This window comes from Rhinichthys klamathensis, unplaced genomic scaffold (assembly GCF_029890125.1).
Source record: "Rhinichthys klamathensis goyatoka isolate OS25496 unplaced genomic scaffold, OSU_Roscu_1.1 h1tg000217l_1, whole genome shotgun sequence".
NCBI classification, from domain to species: Eukaryota; Metazoa; Chordata; class Actinopteri; order Cypriniformes; family Leuciscidae; genus Rhinichthys; species Rhinichthys klamathensis.
This window is the reverse complement of record NW_026606742.1, coordinates 562146-586805: the sequence shown is the minus strand read 5'-3', so window position 1 is coordinate 586805 and position 24660 is coordinate 562146. Positions and strand designations below refer to the sequence as shown.

Sequence of the window (24660 nt, the reverse complement as noted above, 5' to 3'; positions counted from 1 at the left end):
ACCCTTGAGTTTCAAAGTTCAAAGTTCCTCTTTTGGTGATTCTGCAGCCCTTAGCTAATCTGTCACCTCTGCTTAATGAGCGAGCCGAGAGGAAAGACGACAGGAACCGCAAGGAGCGAAATTTTCCAGGCAGTGCATGGACCAGAAAGTTAATGTATCACAGAAGGTATAAAGAATCATTTGAAAGACTGTGGAATTGGAAGAAAAGTGGTGTCTCCAATGTTCAAAAAGCGGAATAAGACATGGACACATGGTAAATGAGATGTAAAGGGACAAATGTGGATCTCCGACTGGTTGGAACAAAATGGAATGACATTTCAGTTGTCTTTTTTGCAAGATTATAGAGTAGATTTTTTTTCTGGAAAAACGTGATTTACTAGTAAGAGTAACTAGTGAAATATCAAGACTGGTCACAGATTAGCGCAATAAATGTCCAGAGGAACAGTGGAGGACCTACAGCAAGATGCCATTGCAAACTATTAGCAAAACCTTACACTGCCCTCTAGTGGCATTCCACCAAAATCCTTCACCAAACCTAATAGAATACTAATCCTAAACCGAAAGGTGTTCCAAAGATTAGTTTCAACTCTGTTCGAACACTCCTTTTCAGCTGAACCTGAAGACATTGATGTCCAGCTTCATGTGTGTTTGATTAGCTGTGAAACTAAACTCTGTAGGAGAAATCGGCATGAGCAGGGCAAATCCCTCCTGTCCTAAAGAAATAACACTGCCTCATTCGCTGATCTAGCACGATTTGATCGAGCCGACCTTTAAGCTTGGTTTTGTGACCTAAGCAGGCAAAATTAAAAGTTAAACAGATCTACAAATCTAATAAATAATGGTATAGCTGCAATCTACATATTAAAAACAATCAGTAAGCGAAGGCAATTGGAAAGATTGGCTGTTTTTCTATTGCATTCCTCCTGTAAGTTCGGTTACATTTGGTTCTCTTTAGCAGCCTGTGATTGGGAGAAGCCTTCCTCCTCTAAGTGCAGGTCTGTGGAGGCGGGGCTAAGCAAAGTACATGGTCCTCAGAGTGTCGTGATGGATCTGCACAGCTTTGGCCAGGGCCTGAGGATCTCGGCCATTGCTCTGACCCGACACATGGCTGCCTTCCGCGCTGTGAAAGAGGAGAAAGCAATGAACAGACGCCTACATTTACACTATGAAATCATACATTTTCCCTGACATACCAAGGAGATGAAACTTTATACGGTATGTACACTACTGTGCAAAAGTTTGTGGTCAGTAAGTTTTTTTTTGTTTTGAAAGAAATTAATACTTTAATTCAGCAAAGATTAATTCAATTGATCAACAGGAAGACATTTATAACGTTACAAAAGATTTGTATTTCAAATAAAACTTAAAAAAAACTAAAAAACTTTTGTAACTTTATTCTTGAGCACCAAATCAGCATTAGAATGGTTTCTGAAGGATCATGTGACACCGAAGACTGAAGAAATAATGCTGAAAATTCAGCTTTGCCATCACATGAATAAATTTAATTTTAAAATATATTACAATAGTAGGGGTGTAACGGTTCACAAAATTCACGGTTCGGTTCGATACGATACACTTGTGTCACGGTTCGGTTCGGTACGTTTCCGATACAGCAAAAAGAAAGAAATGCCAGAGAAATTTCCTTGATTTAATTTTTTTAATTATATTTTTAAACTAACATCATAACATTTTTTTACTTTGAGCAATGATGGAGCTATCCTTGACTTTTCTTAGGAGCATATAAAACAAAAACAGCTCCTTGGACAAAATGAAATGTAATATTGTAGTAGTTATAAACACAGGTTTATTTTAGTTCAGATTAACATTTGAGGGCAGCAATTGTATTCGTAAAGTCAAAATAAAACTGACGTAATGTTACTTGAAAGCATTATAGGCTACTATTTCTGCCAAACTCCCATGGTTACAGTTAGTGTTACTACAGTAAACCCATGGTGAATGTTGCTGATCTGTGGACACTGGATAGTTCATTCATGGCACAATGTTTGTTCCTGGTTTCCACGTCAGCGCTGTTTGATCCGTTAATAACGGAGAAATGTGAATGTTCTTACTAGATCTCGCAGCGATGTTATTACTTCAGTGGCGAACTCAAATGTTTTCTTTACTGGATCTCTTAGCGCTGTGTAGTAACAGTGCTGATGATGAAGATCGGCTCGCGCTGCTTTGGTCCAGACTGATAAACGGTCCGTCAACCACACAATAACGAGTAGCTCAGCTTCGTTCCGCTTGCATTATGTTTGCCATTTGATGTTGGGCAATGTTGTGGTCACGCCGGCGTCTCTTACATTATGAGCGCGCTTGCGACGCGTGACGCGCCTACATTTGAAATAACGAAATTTTGGTCGGCAGGAAAAATGGTCCAACGAACCGTTCGGTTTAAAAATGCGTACCGAAAACCGAACCGAAAGCCTCGTACCGAACGGTTCAATACGAATACGTGTATCGTTACACCCCTATTCAACAGAAAACAGCTATTTCAAATTGTAATAATATTTCACAAAATTTCAGTTTTTGCTTGATTTCTAATTAAATAAATGCAGGCTTGGTGAGCATAAGAGATTTCTTTCAAAAACGTTTTTTTTTTGTTTTTTTTTTAAATCTTACAAATCACAAACTTTTTAACACATTATAGACAGTAGTAGAGTGCAAACAATAATACATAAAAAATACAAAAAGTGTTAGTGAAACATACACAAATATAAAGAAGAGAAAAAGGAAAAACCTCTTGATTTTAGCGCTCAAGAGTTGTGAAAATGTTCCAATGTTCTGGTGTCCAAATAAAAGACTTTTATATGGTATTGCTGCATAAAAAAAACGGTGACTGTATGAATCTGACTCTGTCTTTTAGGTGGTTAGCTTGAATAACTCAACTTCCTGAATTCAAATCAAGACTTTGAATCATTGAAATGATGGATATTTTGGCTCACTTTAACAAAGGAGCGCCTATGGCAACCAAGAATATGCAAAGCCTATTCAAATCAGAGTGATTGACAGCTTCTAAAAGCCTGTCATTTAAACAAATAGAATTTCTACTTCTATGTACCTAGACATCATCAACTAGTCCAGTAAATCCCTCACCTGTCATGCTCTTTATCCACTAAATGGTAACGGGCTCTAAAGGCCACCAGGTGGGCATAGTAGGCTGGTGCAGGGATGGAGACGGAGCGGGTACAGCGCACGTATGTGTGGCACAGCTGGTAGGTCAAGAGCTGGAACTCATCGGCTGTAAAGCAGTTATCGTCCCATAGCACGTGGTAGTGTGAAGGTCGGCTTGTACCCTGGGTAAATGGGGTTAAATAATAATTTTGATGAGATGCAATATACTCAATTCTTCCAATATATGCAATTCTGAATGCAATTAATCACTCGATATATCAGGCAATAATGCCGTAAAAAAGGCCTAAAAATGCACTAATTCTGTTGTCCTCATGGCTGTGTGTGTTCATACCTGTATTCCAGCATGACTGCACAGATAAAAGTCAAATTCATAAGGATGGGTGATATCAGTGTCCACTGTGGTACCTGCTGGAATGTTACCACTGCGGCCCACCTTTGAAAATAAATAAACGAAAATTACGAAAAAGTGAGTGCAAAAGTGACAACGTTTTCAAGAGAACTCTCTCATACTCACCCTCTCAGTACGGTCAGCGCAGAAGAGACGAGTGTGGTGACGTTTCTGGACGACGATGTAGGTGATTCCCGGTTGATAGTCCTTCTCAAGGCTGATACAAGCTTCACGTATGGCCAGCAACTCATAGTACAGCACCTAGAAGGAAAGACAGTTCAGACGACGACTGAAAATATTCGAAGACGATTCAGCATGTTAAATCGGCATCGGGGCTGTCGGTGAGAGTGTGAACTCTGATTGGATGTCCAGTTTAGTGAACGAGTCAGTGCTCGAGAATTAAAGCGAAAGTGATGAAAGAGAGCAAGGAAGTCAAGACGGCACAGGCAGAAGGCTGGTCTAATGTTATGTTATCCTACCCGAGCATTCCAAAAAGCGACTAGCAGGTGCTGCTTTTTTATGTTTCATAATCTGCGTATATCTCGTATATCCTGGTTTCGGTTCCTATTTTTGAGTGACTAAAATAGACTATTGATACCTGCTGACATAGACAGTTAATTCCTTACACGCAGGCCGCAGAATGCACATCCTAGTTTGCAGTCGGCTGTAGTGCTGTGTGTTCATGTGCATCTTTTTGGCCCTGACGCAGCCGACGAGAGGCGACAGCCCATGATTCACTCACCCTCAAGCCATGCTAGGTGTATATGACTTTCCCTCTTTCAGACGAATACAATCAGAGTTATATAAAAAATATTCCTAACTCTTCCATGCTTGATAATGGCAGTGAATTGCAACCAACAGTTCATGCTCAAGAAAGTGCATTCATCCGTCATAAACGAACTCCACACGTCTCCGGGTGGTTAATAAAGGTCTTCTGGAGCAAAGTGATGAGTTTGTGTAAGAAAAATATTAATATTTAACGTTACAAAGTAAAATTCTAGCTTCCGACCAAACGGCCATACGCAGTCTACTTGCGCCTAAAGCGCAACTTGTGACATCGGAAGTAGCGTAGTGCGTCAATCCGAATGTTCGTTTGCCGGAAGCTAGTTCCTAAGCTAATTTTACTTTATAAAGTTTTAAATATGGATATTTTTCATACAAAAACTCATCGCTTTGCTTCAGAAGGCCTTTATTAACCACCCGGAGCCGTGTGGAGTTCGTTTATGTCGGATGAATGCACTTTATTGAGCTTGAACTGTTGGTTGCAATTCACTGCCATTATAAAGCTTGGAAGAGCCAGGATATTTTTTTTTTTATATAACTCCGATTGTATTTGTCTAAAAGAAGAAAGTCATATACACCTAGGATGGCTTGAGGGTGAGTAAATCATGGGCTAGTTTTCATTTTAAAGTGAACTACTCCTTTAAGACCTGAATAAATGAAAATGAATACTGTTCATAAGACAGAGAGTGTGTAACTGGAGAGCCTCACTTGTCTGAACTGTCCCTCAGACACACCATCCCTGTAGAAGATGATTCTGGTGGGTTTGTAGTGAGTGGACTTGTAGAACTGGATGAGCAGCTCTCGCACCATAGACGCCAGGTCCTGAATCACTTCCTGTCTGGGCCTCTGGACACGGACTGTAGCACAGTACCTGCTGGGGTGAGCGTCCATGCTACCCACCACCTGTTCAGCAACAAATTTGAAGTGAGGAGAGGGAGAAAAATAGCAGTATTTCTTTAGTCACCATGAAATAAAAAATGCCAACTCGTATTTGTATTGCAGTGTTTATTATAAATGATTTATCCGTGCACATTATTTTTTCATTTATTTATGTGCCCCCGTAATCTTTAATCAAAATAATTTCCCTCCCTTTTGCAATCATCTCTCTTCTCTTCTCTAATGACAGGACAACCTGTCATTCACATGAGATTACAGCCATAGCAAACCACAAAGATCCAATCAATTCCCGATGGACAAAATCAAGTCCCGCTCTACATTTGTTCTTGTCCGAGAAGCCATTTCACTCTTCACTCATCACAACTTTCGTACTTTGATTACCGACTTAAAAATATCCACATCTGTTCGACAATTTTCAGGTCCCTTATTATTATAAGATTTGAGATGTGTATGATGTAGTGCTGTCAAACGATAAAAAAAAAAAAAACTAATTAATCGCACATTTTTCTGTAATTAATCACGATTAATCGCACCCAACATTCAAGTTGTTAATATATTTTTATATTGTACTAATTAATTTCACATTTAAACTCTAAATCAATGTAGAAAGAAACAACAAAGACAGCAGCCTATATTTTAAATATTTGTTTAATTGCATCTTGACAAAATGCACAAAAAGTTATTGTTTTTGACAACCTTGTGAACAGTGTTTTAAGATTTTCAGGTAGGTCTAATAGGTAGGATAAAGAAATTGCATAAAGTTATCAAACACTTTTGAAACACATTCTTCACTGCATAAAGGATAAATTAAATATAGATTAATCCTTATTAAAGCTCTTTTGTTCTTTGATTATCCTTAATATTTTGCTGTCACTTTAAGACCTGACGCACATCACGTGGATCTGACACGCATCTCTTTATATTCATTTAAAACTTCATTTAACTCATTTAAGACTGCTTGTTAGGACACTCGACAAAACGGGCCTTTTGGCATAATGTTGTGTGTTTTTGTCTGTGCGCTCGAGTCGTGTGTGTCTCACAGACAGGGGATTCAGATGTGGCACACGGCAGTAATGCACTGCGTTCTATTTTGTGTCTTATCGCGCTTGAATAGTTTGAAAGCATTTGCAAGAATAAGAGCGTGGTCATATAATGTAACACTAGCCAAAGGATGATGGGTAAAAAACAGATTCTGCGTTAATTGCGTTAAATATTTGTAACGTGTTAAACTGAAAAAAATGTATCGCATGCGTGAACGAGTTAATTTTGATTGCACTAGTATGATGTGATGAAATTGTAAAGTGTCTTATATGAAAGGTGTGTATATGTGTTCTGTCTATCTCACAGCTGCAATGGAGGGTTTCTTTCCATCTCCTGCGGGCGGATGAGTGACATCAGCTCCCAGAAAAATGACGGGCTGCTGGAAAACAGACGGGCTAAAAAACAAACAATATAAATGCACACAAACAAGGTGTTTAGTACATTTAAGGAAAATGTGTCCTAGCCAGAGAATTACGTTTTCAGTGAAATGGAACGGACTTAATCCACTTTCGATTTCTCTTACCGCTGATGGGGTACCAATATGTTGTTGATGCCGCCAAGTTTGACATTGATCTTGAGACACAGGTTGGAGAGGGTCTGAGGGGAGGTCTTTACCACATTCTTCACCTGAACGCACTGAGTTGCCATTCCCAGAAGAGTGTCTCCAACACGTTTCACTTCCGCTGGAGAACGAGAGCACAAACTTCAGTGCAACAGCCAGCAACTCAAAGAATATATCATGGGAAAATAAACACCAAATTTAAATCATTTAATTTGACAAAAACAAGATGGCGCCGAGTATGACTGACGTGTTACAAGTTCCAAACCAGTTTGGCAGTTTTTCGCGTTGGAGGTCCAACTGTATATAGTTTACTACTTGTACTGTATATGAGTCCCTTAATATGTATACTGCGTATATTGTAATTTGCATATATTGTTAACTGTACATGTGTATTTACCATATACTTCTTATCCATACTGCTATGCTGTGGCGATTGCACACCTGTGTTCAGGGTGTTGTACGAATAATTTGATTTGACACAGGTACAGACTACAATATGTTGAACTGTTGCACACATCTGGGTGTCAATTATACAAACAACACATTTTCTGTGTATCATCCTGTATAATACTGAATCATATTTCATTACAATATATAATTACTAGGGCTGTCAGTTAAACGCGTTATTAACGGCTTTAACGCAAACCCATTTTAACGGCGTAAATTTTTTTATCGCGCGATTAACGGTCTTTTTGGCCTAGCAAACTTTGTAGTTTTTTTTTCACATGCTTTTGCAACAGGACGCGGCATGCGCTTGAAACCCATATGTATATGATATGAAACCCATTCATTTCAATGGCTTGCGCCGCGCGAGGACGTTTTGAAAGCGCAAGCGGATCTAGCTAGACGTTCCCATTAAGTTATAAAAACGTTATTTCTGAATGTTATAGGAACGTTCAAAACGTCCAGTTTTGAGTGGATGATGAGCGCGAGACGCCGAAATGGATGGCAATAAGATTCTGAATGGAAAGTTTACTTTTAAAAAGTTGCCAAATGGTTGACAAGACCAAAGTGATCTGTGTGTTTTGTCGTTGTGAACTGAGCGATCATCATCGCAGCACGTCCAGTCTGAAATACCACTTGATGGCCAAGCGCGCACACACACACACACAGCTGATGCGAACTCTCCACCCCCTCGTCAATATCAGGGGGACCTCGTCAGTATTTCTTTCACCCTTTTATTGATGGACAGTGTTACATTGTGTGAGAGATTATTTGCTCCAAGTGAGAATGTTTTAGTGTGAAATTGAACAGTATATGCCAATATTGTTTTCAATAAAAAACATTTGCACAAAGCAAGCCGATCCACTTTTCCATGTTGATAAGAGCATTAAAATGAGAAAAAAATAATGGGACAAAAAGAAATCAAGAGACATTTAGAATAGATAAAAATGTGCGATTAAATGCGATTAATCGCGAGTCAACTATGACATTAATGTGATTAATCGCGATTAAATATTTTAATCGTTTGACAGCACTAATAATTACATATTTTACATATACACTACCATTTAAATGTCTGGGGCCATTACATTTTTTCATTAAAATAAATTGATACTTTCATTCCGCAAAGATGCATTAAATTGATCAAAATTTCCAATTCAAATAAATGCTTTCTATTCATTAAATAATCCTGAAAAAAAATTAATCATGGTTTCAACAAAAATATTAAGCAGCACAACTGTTTTCAAAATTAATAATAATAATAATAATAATAATACATGTTTCTTGAGCACCAAATCAGGATCATGTGACAATGAAGACTGGATTAATGGCTGCTGAAAACTCAACTTTGCCATCACAGTAACAACTAATTAAATTTTTAAATTGTAAAAAAAAAAATTCTTTTGCAACCAGAAATATTAAATATTTGCAGTAAATATTTTTTTTACTAACACCCGTTAAATAATGGCGCAAATGCATAGTTGAATCAGAGGTTTGATATTGATTCACAGTAAAAAGGCAAAATTCAAAAATAAAAAGCATATTAAAAAGGGCCTGCATCTGTCCATATATAGTTACCGTAGACAGGAGTTTTCCCAGGCAGTATGACGATGATGAGTTGCAGGCCAGCGTAGGTGTTTTTCAGGTGACGGAACATGGGCTCCACATTATCTGCTCCCTGAGCGTATTTGCAGAAACATGGCTGGCCTTGTATGGGCATCCCTGCATCCTTAGAGATCTTCCGCAGCTGGTCTGTAAAGCCCCTGCAAAAAAAAAAAAAAAAAGACAAGACAAAGAGAGATACTTTAGTATTTCGGTTTTAATTCCAGTAATAAGTAGTGCTTTGTTAATGACCAAAAGATGGAGAAAGCTTTACTTGAGAACTTCCTCTCTGCATTGTCTCTGAGTGGCAAAGCAAGCAATGGCCCACATCTTGATCTCCACACCAGTGTGAAACTGCTTGCCTCTCATGTCCCACACGCCATGGCTTGGGGTGGCTACTGTACGATTCTGTAACACATGTATACAAAGGTTGTCTTAATTTACTGAGATCAAATAGTGTACAAACTCAGATGCTATAGGATATAAATGTTTGGATGAACTTTACAGTATATAATGATATAAAAGCTGGCAAAAAAAACCCTCAAAGTTCTCACTTTGGGATCTTAAAGTGATAGTTCACCTTAAGTTGATCCAAACCTGTATGAATTTCTTCAATGGGGCTCATCAACTGTTAGGTTACTTATATTCTTTTGTCTTTTAGCAGAAGAAAGAATTTCATACAGGTTTGGAACAACTTGAGGGTGAGTAAATGATGAACTATCCCTTTAAAGCAAATCTGCTAAATGTTGGTTTAGACTGAAAAATATTTAAAAATATTTAAAAGGCATGTCAAACGCAAAAAAGGCCAAAATAACACCATACAAAGTCTATACAACAATATTCTAAGTCTAGCTTGACAGCAATAATCACCATTCACTTCCACTGTATGAAAAAAGCAGCTTAGAAATTCTGATTTGAATTTGTTATTTTGTGTTCCACAACAGAAAGTTTGCAACGACATGAGGATAAGTTACATAAAATCATTCAAAATCATACATTAAATGCTATATTAACATTCCTATAAATAGCTACACATATTCACAATATTTACACTAAATCACACATAACACACAATAAAAACACACATCAAAAATGAGAAAATAAATTGTATTTTCCAAATGCAAAAGCAAAATGTGTAAACAGAACAAGCAAGCAATTGAACATGAGCAACAAACCTCATTCCATTGAAAGCAACAGACAGAGCAACTAAAGGCTCGTTCACACCAAAAACGATAACGATAAAGATGTAGTTCTAAATATAAAGGAATAGCAGAGTCTACATAACAACTATAACAATAACAGCACAGAGAAACGATATCGTTGGAATCAATTTGAACGATAAAAACATTGACAGCCAATCAGAATCCATTCTGCTTTAAAGAGCTTGAGCATTTCAAGCAGAACACAATGTATCTGCAGTACGTGCTTAAAGTAAAGAGAACGATATCATCCACTGGTGTGGATGCTAATATAGTTATCATTATAGTTACCGTTATTGGTGTGAACTCTCCTTAAAAATTAGCATACACATTAATTATAATGTTAAATGTTAAATCTAGACACAAACCATGGCAAATTTCTAGCCTTCTACTCAAACACAAACAAACATACGGCGCATGAGTGAAAGGGGGCGGGTACCATAAAGTGTTCAGAGCTCACCCTGCCGCCGTACTGCAGCATGGGGGCGGGCAGGACGCGACCCGTCACCTCCTCCATCTCGTCCCGCACACGGAACTGGAACTCCTGCACGAAGGGGTCCGAGTTGTAGTTGGCACTGCGCACCTATGGTTTGAGCAAGAGATTTATACATGAGAATTGGGCCTTGTGACAGTGTTGGTTTTCCGCCACTGAGGATCTTAGATCATTGAGACTAGCAGAGATGTTGCGGAGTCTCTTTTCTTTATTGTGTTAAGAGCAGCGTTAGATGGCGACATGTTGAACTCACCAGTCTGCTGATCTCCTCTTGTCTGTCCGGTGCCGAGCGGGCCGTGGCTTTGATCATGGTGGAGGTTTGGTTGTCAGTTAATTTCTTAATGCAGCGCTGGCCTGCCACAATGTTGCACACCTGAGTGGTGAAGAGGATGGCCAATATGGTCACCATTAAAAAGGATCAAGACATCTAAAATCTTCTAAAAGTGCCGTTAAGTGTCTAAAAAATGATGTTTCAAAAATCCACAAATCAGGGAAGAGATGGCGGCTGCCATCTGAATGTGTGGAAGGAAATGGTAGCCAGATTCCTGCTAACATACAGTAAGTTATCAGATCTCTTGACTCTCACCTCCAAAGGCAGGTACGTGTGTTTCTGCTCCTGCCCCACTTGCAGGCAGGGCAGATGGGGGTACTTAAGCTGTAAGTTGTACTTTTCCCTGAAATATTGTGCAACTGTTCTCTCTACAGTCTGTCCATTTTCCAGCTGTAGAGGAAACCTGACAAATTAAAACAAAAAATTAATGGGGCACTGGGAAGAATGAAACAATGAACAGAATTGAAAGGATTCTGAGACAGTTTCTTAAGTGTTCGCTTCTTAACATAACAAACAGGACAGTCAAATATTTCCTTTAGTGAGAGTACAGCCTTATTGACCTGTCTGCTTACTGAGACACAACCTCACATTATCATAAGACAGATGAACAAAGCTGCATATACTCTTACGTCTGGTGGCTGGCCGGCCGTCGAGTAACATTACACACCCTGTACTTCCTCCGCATGGTGCCACAGTGGGTGACCTCCACCTTTAGACCTGATGAGAGGAGAAGATCAAATTTACACCACTATACAGACACAACTGGGCAGTTTACAGCTCAGCATAAGTCTTATATAGGTCTAAGAGAATTTTCACTATTAAATCCACTACAGTGAACATCATGTATTAATCCAAGTTTCAAAATATAATTTATGCAAAAATCTGAGGGGCAATTTGCAAATAAAGCAGCATTTCTTTACCATGTATCCAAGAGAACAAAATTGTCACTTACACATCTTTGTGTTTCCACACAACATTTTTATGTTATCCCGAAATGTGCATTAAAATATGTCAATGGAAACCAGCTACTGATATATAACATTTTTTTTTTTTAAATCTGCATTTATCTAATGTAAAAAACAACAACAACAGTAGTATCAGTAATATTGTGAATTGTTACAATATACAATAACGGTTTTAAAATGTAATTTATTCCTGCGATGGCTGAGCTGATTTTCAGCATCATTACTCCAGTCTTCAGTGTCACATGATCCTCTAGAAATTATTCAAATTTGCTGCTCAAGAAACATTTCTTACTATCAATGTTGAAAACCTTTTAACAAGTTTAAAAAGAACAGCATTTATTTGAAATAGATTTTTTTTTTTTAACAATGTAAAAGTCTTTACTGTCAATCAGAGGATTAAAGTCCAGGTTCAGAAAGTAAAAGAACTCCTCAGTATTTTGTTCCAATCACATGATTTGCTAAATAGCACAGTTTTTCAGCCAGGAGATAGAACTAATTAGTGAAATCAGCTGGCTGAGTTCATGGGTGGAATAAACATATGGCAGGACTTTTACTTTCTGACCCCTGGACTTTACACCTCTGCTGTCAATTTTGATCAATGTAATGCATCCTTGCTGAATAAAAGTATTAATTACAGGGTTCCCACACCTTGGTTAACTTCAAATTCAAGGACTTTCCAGGCCCAATACCCTCAAATTCAAGGACTTAATGTAGGAACACATTTGTAGTGTCGAAACACAAACGTTGAGGCATAGTTGTTTTGTGCGCGCGTGAACGTCATGGCAACGTAAAACACAAATCACCTCACGCGGAAACACTTAACGTAACGCGTAAATGCGCGTAGCAAACGTAAATCAAGGAAGCTAGTGTGCAAAGGCCACGAAGTGTTGTGAAATAACATTAGCGGACCAGAGGGAATAATATGGAATTTTTTTCCAGAAAACTAAATAAACAAAAAAAATTCAAGCACTTTCAAGGACCTGTATCTACTATGTTTTATTTTCAAAAACTTTACAGGGCCAAACTTTCAAGGATTTCAAGGACCCGTGGGAACCCTGTAATTAAAAATCGTAATGACCCTAAACTTTTGAATGGTATTGCCTTCACGCTACACATATCATGAACTCCCTGGGAATCAAACCTACAGTATGATCCATAGTCAAACCATTGACATTGCTAGCATTGCATTCTAATGTTATAGCTACTATAATTCATAATAGAGTTCTGACAATGGCTTTAGCAGTGGAAATCAGTCAACATACGACAAAGAAAATTCGATCACTTGCCACCATGTTCACACAAACCTTTGATCTCTTTGGTGAATTTGACTCTGTGGGAATCGGTAAGAGGACGAGGCTGCTCATCGATGTTGTGGATATCCAGAACCTCACACATAAACTGAATCACAGGTTGAGCTTTGTAGAAAGCCGTGGCAGACACTATGGGGAAAATAAACCTCGGTCAACGTTACACCAACAGTTAATTAAATAATTCATTTGAAGGTTGAATCCACCCAAAATGCACTGCAAACACTGTAATGCTATTGAAAGTGGCAATGCTTTTGCTTGTTGGACCAATGACAGATAGGGAAAAACATTTTTATTCGAAAAGTGTGCACAGAAATTGCACACTTAACATTGCTGAGAGACGGTCATTAATTGATCTTTTTTATCTTTAATACCCACATCCAGATCATGTAACTGGATAAATCAAGCAAAACTGTGTTTTTATAATCTTCTCTGACTTACCATCAATGTTCAACATCATCTTCCACATAGCTGGCCGCACTGATTGGTGGAAACCAAACCACACCTCCCTCCCTCCACCCAGCGGGTGATCATAGCCCTCGGGGGAGGAGAAAAAAGACCGTCCCACTGGGGTGTACCTGAAGCGAGAGAAGACAAATAACACAGATGTTACCTGCAGAACAAACATGTGCACTCCTAAATGATCCTTATCTAACTGCTAAACACTGATCCTTAAGAAAACACTAGTCTCATTTGACTAGGTATGCATTGCATTGCTGAAGACATAACAAGCACTTTGTTTCTAATTGTATTAAATGCCCTTTATGATCAAGTAAGAGTACTCATGGGGAACTCTTACCTCATAGAGGGCAGATGGCGCAGAACAACATCTACAGCGTGTATGGGATTGGTGCTGATTGGCTTATCCAGCTCCAGTGGATCAGACGTGCTCCGCCCAGTGAGGACCTCATGCAGCATGTGCCAGCTGACCAGTGACACGAATTTAATGGAGACCTTGAACAGCCTGTCCTTCCCACCTTCACCTGGCAAGGTCACATCCAGGTCCACCTACAGATATTGCACAAATTTACAATGATAGTTTTATTCAGTCATACAGGATAAAACGATTAAGGCATAGTCATGAAAACCTTCAAAAGTATGAGATGTTCCTTTAAGTTGTTATTTTACATGATTTTTTTTTTCAAATAAAATTGTGAAAATGCATTAGTCGGCATTAGGGATGCTAACGGTTAATTGACGATTGACTAATTGTCAATAAAAATGATCAATTAAACTTAATAAAAACGTAACGATGGTCGATTAAGCAAGGTCATCATTAGAGTGCATAGTTTTGAGGTGCGTGCGTATTTTTGGGGCACAAAAAGTATTTATATTTACAAAAAACGAAATATTGACTTTATTCAGTCATTTCTTCTCTTCTGTATCCGTCTCCGACGTGCGTTCACGAGAGCACCACGACGCATGCGCGTTGATGACGTTCAGCTGGCGTTCTGACACATGGGCCTTTAAAGTGTTCATTAAATAGCTGTCAATGGAGCCCTTTCTGAGCAACCGGATTTCATCAAAAATATCTTAATTTGTGTTTCCCAAAGATGAACGAAGGTCTTACGGGCTTGGAACAACATGAGGGTGAGTAATTACTGACAGAATTTGCATTTTTGGGTGAACTAACCCTTTAAGACATTCAAGTAGCTTTTATAAACATTAGGGGAAAAAAAACTACATTAGGTATGATAAAAGGAATATCATAATCAACACACATTTAATCATGACGTATCAAGGTCTGATTTATACTGTAAGGTACTTCCCACCAACCCTGGTATCCATTTATGTGTCTTACCCCCCCAGAGGCCACTGGTAACGGCTGGGCGGTGTAGAGGCTTTTCTTGCCATCATAGACAGGTCTTCTGTCCCCAAAGATTGTCACCTTGAAGTGCTGAACCATGGTATCCACCACCTCCCTAGAAGACATAACAGAAATAAAACCAGTTTTTAATTCGACTGTACGGATTAATTCACCTCCTGAAGTGGTTTGAGCGATCGGATTCAAATTTTACCATTTACACCTGGTCTTTTCACGATAGGATAGCTATCCGATCCCAGAAAACACATGAAGTGGCCAGGTGTAAACAGCCCCTTAGTTGTAAATATGCTGTTTGTAAAATAAAGAAGTGTTGCAAACAATGTCAAATGATATATTCTCAGTATTTGGCACCTGTTAACACGCCGTGGACACTTTTCTGGATTGATGTCCACCTCGTACAGGTAGACATCCATCTTGGGGATGTCCACCTGGAAGCAGTTGGCCAGCAGCTTGATGGGCTTCCCCATGGTGCCATAGCCTGGCCTCCGAGGAACGGAGAACAGGGGCGCAGCCCCAACGGCTCCTGTCAAGAAAATCACAGGGGATTTCCATCAATACGAGTTCTCAAAACTTATTAGATTAGTAAGACTTTCAACGTCAGTTATTACCACTGACCTAAAAGTGAAAACCTAAACAAGCTCCCACAAGAAATTACGTGTAAAAGCATGCAGCCGACACCATCATGATCAAGAAATTCAAGCCACAACCTTTGTATGGACATACAAGCGTTATTTTTCATCTGTCATCATTGACATTTCATGGAAATGAATTAATATACAATTAATATTAGCGCAGCAATCACCCATTCGTTTCTTGACATTGACGTTCAAAAGAGGGGGTGTTATCTGTTATCTGAGTTATTCCTCTAAACGCCTACTCACTGGAAACAACACTCAGCATCATCACACCACACATATTACAGATTACCCACACCTTACCAGATATTTATCAAATAAAACACACATTTTTTGAAAATTGTTTAGTTTTTTTTAAACCTGCTGCGGTTTCTAATCCACACGTGAACAAATTAACACTGATTTGGCAGAATCAGCATTTGCAATCAAATGATGAGACAGAAATAAAATAATTGCCATTAGTGTGTGACTTGACTGTTTTCATGTTTCATGGGGACATTCCATAGATATAATGATTTTTATACTGTACAAACTAGCCTATATTATATCCCCCTACACTAACCCTACCCACCACAGAAAGCTTTCTGCATTTTAACATTTTCAAAAAACATCACTTAGTATGATTTATAAGCTGTTTTCCTCATGGGGACCAAAACATTTTGGAAATAAAAAACAAGGACAAGAATTTTGGATATTGTCTTTGTGGGGACATTTTTGTCCCAACTTTCAAAGTTTTTTTTTTTTGTATGATTGTTTTGACCAAGTAAAACAGAGCTGCATTTCCCCACAACTTTAATTTGTCACATAAAGTGACCTGTATGAGCAATAATTCAGCACTTGCGGCTGTTTCATTCGAATGAAATAAAATAATGTACATTTATACAATCAAATGTAGCCTAACTGTAACAACAAAATGCAACTTCAAGGAAGGAGGTGGCAAACGTTAAACATAACTTAATCGTAACTTTAATTGTAAAATATGCATAAACAACAAAATGGATGGAGCGGCAGCAGCCAACTGTGGCATATTACCATTTTAAAAGCAGCAATGTAAAATGTCCCAAACTCTCAGCCCCATCCTGCTTCATACCACAGTAACGTTAATAAAACTTTAATATATTAGCTCATCCAAGAACTCGATTTTTGCCTGAGTCCCGTCGGATTGCTTTCTATTGGCTGTGAAGGTGAAGACGACAACACCCATGATTCCACATTCATTCACGGCGTCATCAATCTACGGTTGTTTTGAATAAGCGACTTCTAGCGACTAAACTTACATACTGTGCCTTTAACTAAGAGTAAAAAAAATCATTATTAGTTTATGTTAACTGATGAATTAATGTTAACTAATGAATCCTTATTGAAAAGTGTTACTGAACAAAAAAAAAGTATTTTCCGTAAATATCTAGGGCATGTTCTAGTCCAGATTATAATGTAAATAGCCATATTTACCATAAAAGACGAAATAACTCGTCAATGGCAGGGAAAGAGTTAGGCTAAGTATTAAGTATTTAATATTTGATGAGGAGATGAACACCATAGCGAATTAAAAAAAAAACTGGATGGTTGTTTGAAACATTTAAATAGTGTTCAGAAACAGATGCTGTATCCGAAATCACGTACTCTCTGAGTAGATACTACATTTGAATTTACTTCGCGACCGTAAAAAAAAGTGTGCTCTATATAGCATGAATATGGGTAGTATGAATAAAATTAGGATGTACTACATCCGCCATGTAGTTACTATCATGTGACCTGCCAGCGTCAGTTGCGATGCTTCACTTCCATTCATAAATCCCCTCCCGTGGCTTCACGGGATAGTAAAGTGTCCGTTAAATATACGCACAGAATCTCGGCAGTGGTAGTAGGTCCAGGGATGGAAATTAGCACCCGCCACCAGCCAAATGCGGGTGATTTTGTGTTGTGGCGGGTAAACTCGCTTCACCTACCGGCCACCGTGGCGGGTAAATAAAAATAGCATACTGTTTCACCCGGACGGCGGACACTTTTAGAGGAGGCACACCTTCAAACAAAATGTGGCGTTACATCGCAGGCGTAGAAGGTCGGCAGAGAAAACATCATGGTGCGTTCACACCAGACGAGAATAGAGCGTCTGCCGCGAGTGATTTCATTGTTAATGGTGTGTTCACACCGAACGCGAATTTAATTATTTGCGCGAGTAGATTACATACAAAGTCAATGCAAAGACGCGAATAGGCGCATCATTCGCGCCGGGCGTTGCAAATGACGCGAATTGGGCGACGCGTTTGCCGCGAATGTCTTCCGCGCAAGTTGAAAAATTTGAACTCGAGCGAATGTTCAAGCGATAGACGCATATTTGACGCTTTATTCGCGTTCGGTGTGAACACACCAGTCAATGCAAAGACGCGTTACGCGCGTAAAAAATTCCTGCGGCGCGAATGAGGTGTAGAGCGCGCCGTGGTAGATGCGAATACGCCTCATTCGCGCGGCAAGTTCGAGCGTCTGACGCGTTCCGCGCGCATGATTTTATTGAGTGCTTTTGTGCATTCACGCGTTTGACGCGAATTCGCGTCTGCCGCCCGAGTTGAAAAATCTGAACTTTAGCGTCAATTCGCGCCGCGTTAACCAATCAGGAGCCTAGCTGCTGTCACGTGGTGAAGTATCTGGATGCTTCAATAAATTATTTTGAACTAAATGCCTGATGTGGTTCTAATGCACAACAAAGCAAATATTTTATCACATTAAACTTGATTTCAATATATGAGACATATTCATTTTGTATTGAATGCTATTTATTCCATTTCATATCTAGATTATATTAAATATTATTCTAATGTAAAGGCAACCAACATACTATAGCTCATAAATCCGTGTCTGGAGAGTGTTGTGTGAGAGAAAAAAAAATCACAGGACAGGTTAATTACTTTTGGAGGCTGGCTCAATTTATCATCAAAACAAAAATAAATGACAGATTAGGTGGATGAGGCCGAGGGTGAGAGAAAAATGTCAGTATTTCATTGAGACTTGAGATTAAATGAACTGCTTAAGTATTCTTGTAGTATTAATTTTCACATGCAGTTACACATTGTCGGTTAAAAACAAGAAAGTGGCTGGTAAAAACATTGAGTGGCTGGTAGATTTTGAAATCCACCAGCCACAGTGGCCGGTGGACAGAAAAGTTAATTTCCATCCCTGAGTAGGTCATCTGCGGACTTTTCGCCAACTGTTTTTTTTTTATATTATGTATTCGGACATACTATGCTTTTGGTGTACTGTTTTTCGCACACTATATAGTAGGGAAGTGTTTGATTTCGGTGCAGCGAGAAAGTAGTGCAGCCTGCGTGGTTTTTGCTGTTCCATAAGCGCCATCTACTGTCAGAGAGTGAATGTGAATTTTGATTCAGTGCGTCTTCTTCACTCGTTCCGCCGTGCTTCTCATCCATGCTGGGCTTGTTTACATCAAAGTGTGCATACCTCTTTGATGAAGAATACACACAGTGATGTACATTTTAATCTAAAATATCTAAATACTTCATATTAAGGAATTATTCACTGCATTTTAAAGTGCCCACGATAACAATACCGTACATGTTCATTATCGCGATATATAACTGTATATCGGCACGTCTAGTGTCTATCAGCAGTTTAGTGTCTATACACGATACTCGTACGGTCTACTTTTTTTTCTAAGTGGGACATTGTGTTATCACATCATGTAACAGTAGGCGAGACTGTTACTGCTGTTGAACAGATGCTTTAGAGGGGGGTAACAGAACAAAACTGTAACTGAGAGGTGTGGAAGGGGAATTCGACTGCAACTGCTTCTTACACTTCCCAGTGTGCCGTTGCTATGCCGGTTGCACTCATGTGGCTTCTTTTCGCCATGGCAACCATGACTACACTAACAACCAATTAAAAGAAAAACAGCTGTTTCTATATATAGGCACAGGACCAATTGATCTCATAGGTCACACATGAACGTTTACTCTACAACGTTTGCGCAAAAATCTGACCATGAAAGCGTTGATTGTACTGTTCACACTGAGTCTTTTTCTCACTTCAGTTGAAATCCCTGAGAGAGTATGCTAAATATAGGAGTTTCTTGACATCACAGACTAAGAGAAACTGCAGGTTTGACAATGATGTGGTAACACACTCAGCTGAGTTCGAAAGCCTATTGTGTTGCTTGGAGTGTAACGCTCACTTTACTGGCAAATGGGGGACTGGCACATTTACAACAGGGGTTTCACTCATTCAGAGAATGAGACATCTCCTTTCTCATCATTTAATTATTCAAAGCTAGTCAAGCAAACGGATTTAAAGTTGTCTGTTACTGTTTAGTCAGACAGTTTTGCACTAGACAACAAGTGACATAGCCGAGGGAACATATTTTATTAGGGGGGTGCTGGGGGTCAGGGCTTGATATTGCAGGGTGGAGGATTTTAAACAAAATCATAATATTAAACAGCCCAAACAACACTTACAGAGGGAATGCGCATTCAAATGAATGAGGACAAAGTTATGTGAGAACGCTCAGAATTAAATAAATGTTAAAAACACTGCATATTTCACTACATGGCAGGACAAAAATCAGCATCTTACCTTATGATACCCATATGTATTTATGCGCTCAGGAGTTAGGGCCGGTTCACACAGAAAGCAAAGACTTTCAAAGCAAATAGCCTATACAAGACGTGTGCAGTGGAAATGGGGAAAAAGAAATGCATATTTTAGAGTGCCGCATTTTTAGAAAGATGTGTCATGTGTGAGACGCTGCAAAAGCGTGAAAAATTAAAAACATTTAAAAAAAAAAACTTTATTTTAAGTTGTGTCATGTTAAATTCCAATGTGAAACCCGCCAGGCCAGTTAGGCTACGTTCAGACTGCAGGTAAATGTGGCCCAAATCATATTTTTTTGCTCATATGTGACTCAGATCAGTTTTTCTCATGACCGTGTGAACAGCACAAAAGACATGGATACTGATCTTTTCTATTCTGATTTGGGCCACCTCAACATGTGTCATAAATCCAGTACAGGTCAGTCGTTTTGCAATGCGACCTCAGTCTGAACAGTCAAATCGGAATTCATCATCATTCATCACAATTCTGCGCTCATGGGAGTCACTTCAAATATTTTACATACCCAAAGTTCTCAAGACAATGTGAAAGATAGTAAGAGTGGAAGGACAGTGATGTGTCAGAACTCATAACTATTACAAAACACAACACGAGGGCGCGTATCATAATAAATGTTTCAAAACTTTTTTCACATCCCCATCTGTTTTAAATATTGCCTGCACGTGTATTCCCTGGCTTCTGTGGCAAATCACACTATAAACAAATGAGTAATCGCTTACTTTAATGTCCTCTGTGATTATTTCCGTATGACAGCGTGCTGCGTGACGTCTTTTTATCATAATTTTGCGCATGAGGTCAGTCCAGGACCATGTTCTGTTCACACTGGAATCTATCTGATATTAGCCATATTTGTTATCATCATCTGATATTGCCCACATGTTGAAGTTAGCTGGTAGCCTGATATGATAACATGAGAAATGAGCAGCGGTGTTGACCGTCTCCTGACTCAGATAAACTTCGCCTTTGTTCCTGATCACTCCTCAAGCCCAAGTTGGGCCACTTTGGACCAAGGTATTCGGCGGGCCAAAACCCCCAGGCCGTTGGCCCCAAGGAAGCCCCGATGAGGCTTGATCAAGCCCAGGAAGAGACAGTGAAAATGCGATTGGCCCTGGCACACACTAGCACGCTCAGTACTTTTGGCCGACAGAGGAAACACGGCTAATGTGAACAGCTATACAAGAAAATCAGATCTGAGCAATCAATCGGAGTTGAGCCCTAAGGCTCGCAGTGTGAACGTAGCCTTATTCTCAAATATGTCTAAATAAGTCATATGTATTGGGCCATTGTTATATCGTCAGCATTGATTAAAGGGATAGTTCACCCAAATATTTAAATTAGTCCATGATTTACTCACCCTGAAGTCATCCTAGGTGTATATGACATTCTTCTTTCAGATCTTTGGCGTAAGTCGACTTGCTAACGGCCGTCTGCCGGAAGCTAGTTATTTTAGTCGATAAAGTTTTAAATATGGATATTTTTCTTACACAAACGCATCGCTTCACTTCAGAAGGCCTTTATTAACCCCCGGAGACGAGTAGAGCACTTTAATCATAGATGGATGTGCTTTGATGGACTTCCAAAGACATACACCCATTCACTCCCATTATAAAGCCAGGACATTTTATAACCCCGATTGAATTCGTCTGAAAGAAGAATGTCATATACACCTAGGATGGCTTCAGGGTGAGTAAATCATGGGCTAATTTTCATTTTTGGGTGAACTATCCCTTTAATGTCCTTAATTGCTAGCTTATTTCTACAATGAGCAATTTATTGTTTACAAATTTACAAACATTTTAGTCAATTTTCAGTGCATGTTTGTGTAAAATACCTTTAGATTTAGTTATGCAAGCCTAATTGTTATTTGGTGAATTGGTGCCCTTCGCACAGTCAACCAAACGTCAACTATGTTAAAGCACTAACTTTCTTACAATATTTGTTTATTATAATGAAGTCATAAATAATAATTTGATAAGCGCTCAAGCAGTACCATTGCTATGGTTACCTTTGCAGGTGAACACCACTGATCTATGTAAATGATTTAATAATTTAAATAGATCAGTGCAGTGAATAATACCCACCCAGCCCATCCTTCTATAGAGTGCAACTATTGGGTTCCGGAAGTAAAAACTCCATTCACTTTTTTTCCACATGGAAACTGATTTTGAACAATAACTTAAAAAATAAAAAAGGCCATGGTATTTGCTTCTGCTGAAGCTGTCAGCACGCATTATGTCAGCTTATAAAAAAAAAAAAAATCATGTTTAACAGTGGAATTGTAGTTCTTTCCCTAACTAAAAATGTTAAATGCACAGTCTTGTACGTACCTTTGTCTTTTTGTCTGATTTTCTATTATTTTTTTGCTTCAAATCAAAGTTTGTAGTGTTGTGATTAACCTCGTAGCTGATAGGCTTGGTTCATGTGGCATAACTCTGTAACAAAGACTATTTAAACATCCTTATGGGAAACCTTTATGAAAAAAATACTTGTGGGAGAAAAGCACAAAAAATTAAAGTGGGTGTTTTAATATAGATATAGAGTGCACTGTTGCACTCTATATCAGTCAAGACAAGGTCCTGGTTATTTATTTATTTATAGTGACTTGGGGAAAATAATTTCTATAGGCTCTTATATTGATTTATTTAATTAATTATATTTATATAGCTCCTTTCAATTTTTTTTTTTTACAAAGTGCTTTACAATAAGAACACATAATAATACAAAAAAAACAAAAACAAATAAGATACAGAACTATATGCAATCATATTTTGCACAATATCTTGTTGTTATTTGGTCCTCCTAGCACAGTAGTCAACAATGAAAGACTTTTCAAAAAGACAAACCAAAAAGACAAACCAAAAACAAACTTTTCTTGAAATTTTCATATATATTCCAACGGACTAATAAAATTTAACCCCACACGTCCCAGATACATATATTATCTGCACTATACATTATGAGGTATCTACCAAAAAAATGTATTTTACTTATTAAATACAGAACGACTTCCAATTCAAAATCCTACGTGAGATCGTTTAGATTGATAATAAGCAGGTGATTCAATGACACAGTCGTTATGGCAACGGACAATCAGAAACTCGCCCCTCCCCCCGCTCCACAAACACGCCCCTCGCCCCCTCCCCCCGGCACCTGACGCACGCAGCACCTGTGCGTGACAGCTGGGCCACAATTGTGTGACGTCAGCAGAGCAAGTGAGTCAGGAGGATCTTCCACACACGGCGTATGATCGCAAAAAAAAAAAAAAAAAACCCTAACCAAACTCTCACAAAAATGTGGTTGCTACGCCCAAACGTAAATGAGCAGAAACTGGCTAAATCTAAATGCTTATTCATATCTCGAAAACCCGTTAGTAGCAATTGACCAAGAACTTTTGCTAAGCAATGAATGTGTGTTGTACTGACGGTGGACGTAACGTTAACAAAATTACACCGAGTCAATAGTACGGAATCGACAATAATCCTAAATCGGTATGAAAACCTCAAGAGCGACGTAATTTACCTGTAGTTCCGATTTCCATTCATGAGGTCTCTGTCCGGATTCTAGCCGGCTCCGGGGGATCAAATGCCGGCTGAAGGGTGTTTGTTTAAAGCCGCTGAATATCCTCCGTAAATCGACCTACAACCCAACTCCTACTGCGGTTGTTGAAACGGGCCGCTCGGAGGCTGTGCTCTGGTCGGAGGTCCACCCAACCAGTACGAGTCAATCAACCAAAAGTCACGAACTCCCCCCGTGTCTCCTACCGAGTGTCGCAGGATCCGTAAATGCTACAAGCTGACAAGACTCCAAAGAAAATATTTGTAACGTTAACAGCCGTCGCGAAAACAGAGTTTGTCAGGAGCCTCGAACCCTTCGCTCTGTGTCTTGTAAAGTGAACAATCTCGTATAATTTAAAGACAAACACACATATATGAGGCTTATAGCTTAATATCCCTCACTGAGTCGAAATTGTGTCTTTTATTCCAGTCGCTTTAGACCGAGTTTGCCAGCGGTCGTTGACGTCTCATCGACTCTGTGTTACCGGTTTGCCTTGGTTGGGTTTACCATCTCGGTACAGTCGCTATGTTGCCAGATCGCTAAGAAAACAAGCAAGCTGGTCTGATAAAATCAACTCGAAATAAGCGACTTGCCTCTCCAAAATCAGCCTAAATAAGCTTATTTGTGTTTTGTATAACTGTGTTATGGAAATAAGACAACAAACCCTAATCACTCATTCCTATAAGCGAGTCAAGCGACTTTGTGAAGCAACAAGCACAATGTTACATTAAAATGTGCAGACATGGCAACAATGAAGCAGGGAGACCCACAGGAAATACCAAACACAGGAAACATCGTCACTTCCTAGATAATGGCATTTATTTCATCCGAATTTTATTATCTATAAAATGTTTTTATTGTGAAGAAAGCATATATAT

At 39.0% G+C, this 24660-nt stretch overlaps 1 protein-coding gene across 2 annotated transcripts; it reads right to left on the bottom strand.

Moving 5' to 3' along the window:
- Positions 1 to 991: 991 nt before the first annotated feature.
- ago3b (argonaute RISC catalytic component 3b) lies at positions 992 to 24393 on the bottom strand. 2 transcript variants are annotated; one of them, XM_056264194.1, is made up of 19 exons: positions 23747 to 24393; positions 15324 to 15495; positions 14949 to 15069; positions 13947 to 14155; positions 13589 to 13725; positions 13145 to 13279; positions 11505 to 11592; positions 11131 to 11278; positions 10798 to 10917; positions 10491 to 10634; positions 9127 to 9260; positions 8829 to 9013; positions 6768 to 6927; positions 6549 to 6639; positions 5015 to 5209; positions 3650 to 3784; positions 3467 to 3568; positions 3097 to 3296; positions 992 to 1120 (listed from the first exon to the last, which is right to left on the bottom strand). In XM_056264194.1, exons 1-19 carry the CDS (start codon positions 23763 to 23765, stop codon positions 1012 to 1014), a joined length of 2604 nt encoding a protein of 867 aa, XP_056120169.1. In that variant the 5' UTR covers positions 23766 to 24393; the 3' UTR covers positions 992 to 1011. The 2 variants fall into 2 exon arrangements, with proteins under 2 accessions (XP_056120169.1, XP_056120170.1); XM_056264195.1 differs by having other exon boundaries at positions 10512 to 10634.
- Positions 24394 to 24660: the final 267 nt, after the last annotated feature.

Bases quoted from the DNA above. Each gene is read 5' to 3' on its own strand.
- ago3b (XM_056264194.1), bottom strand. The intron at 6,640-6,767 runs GTAAGAGAAATC...TTTGTTTTTTAG, and splicing joins ATATTGGTACCCCATCAGCG to CCCGTCTGTTTTCCAGCAGC. The intron at 5,210-6,548 runs GTGAGATAGACA...GTTGCTGAACAG, and splicing joins AGAAACCCTCCATTGCAGCT to GTGGTGGGTAGCATGGACGC.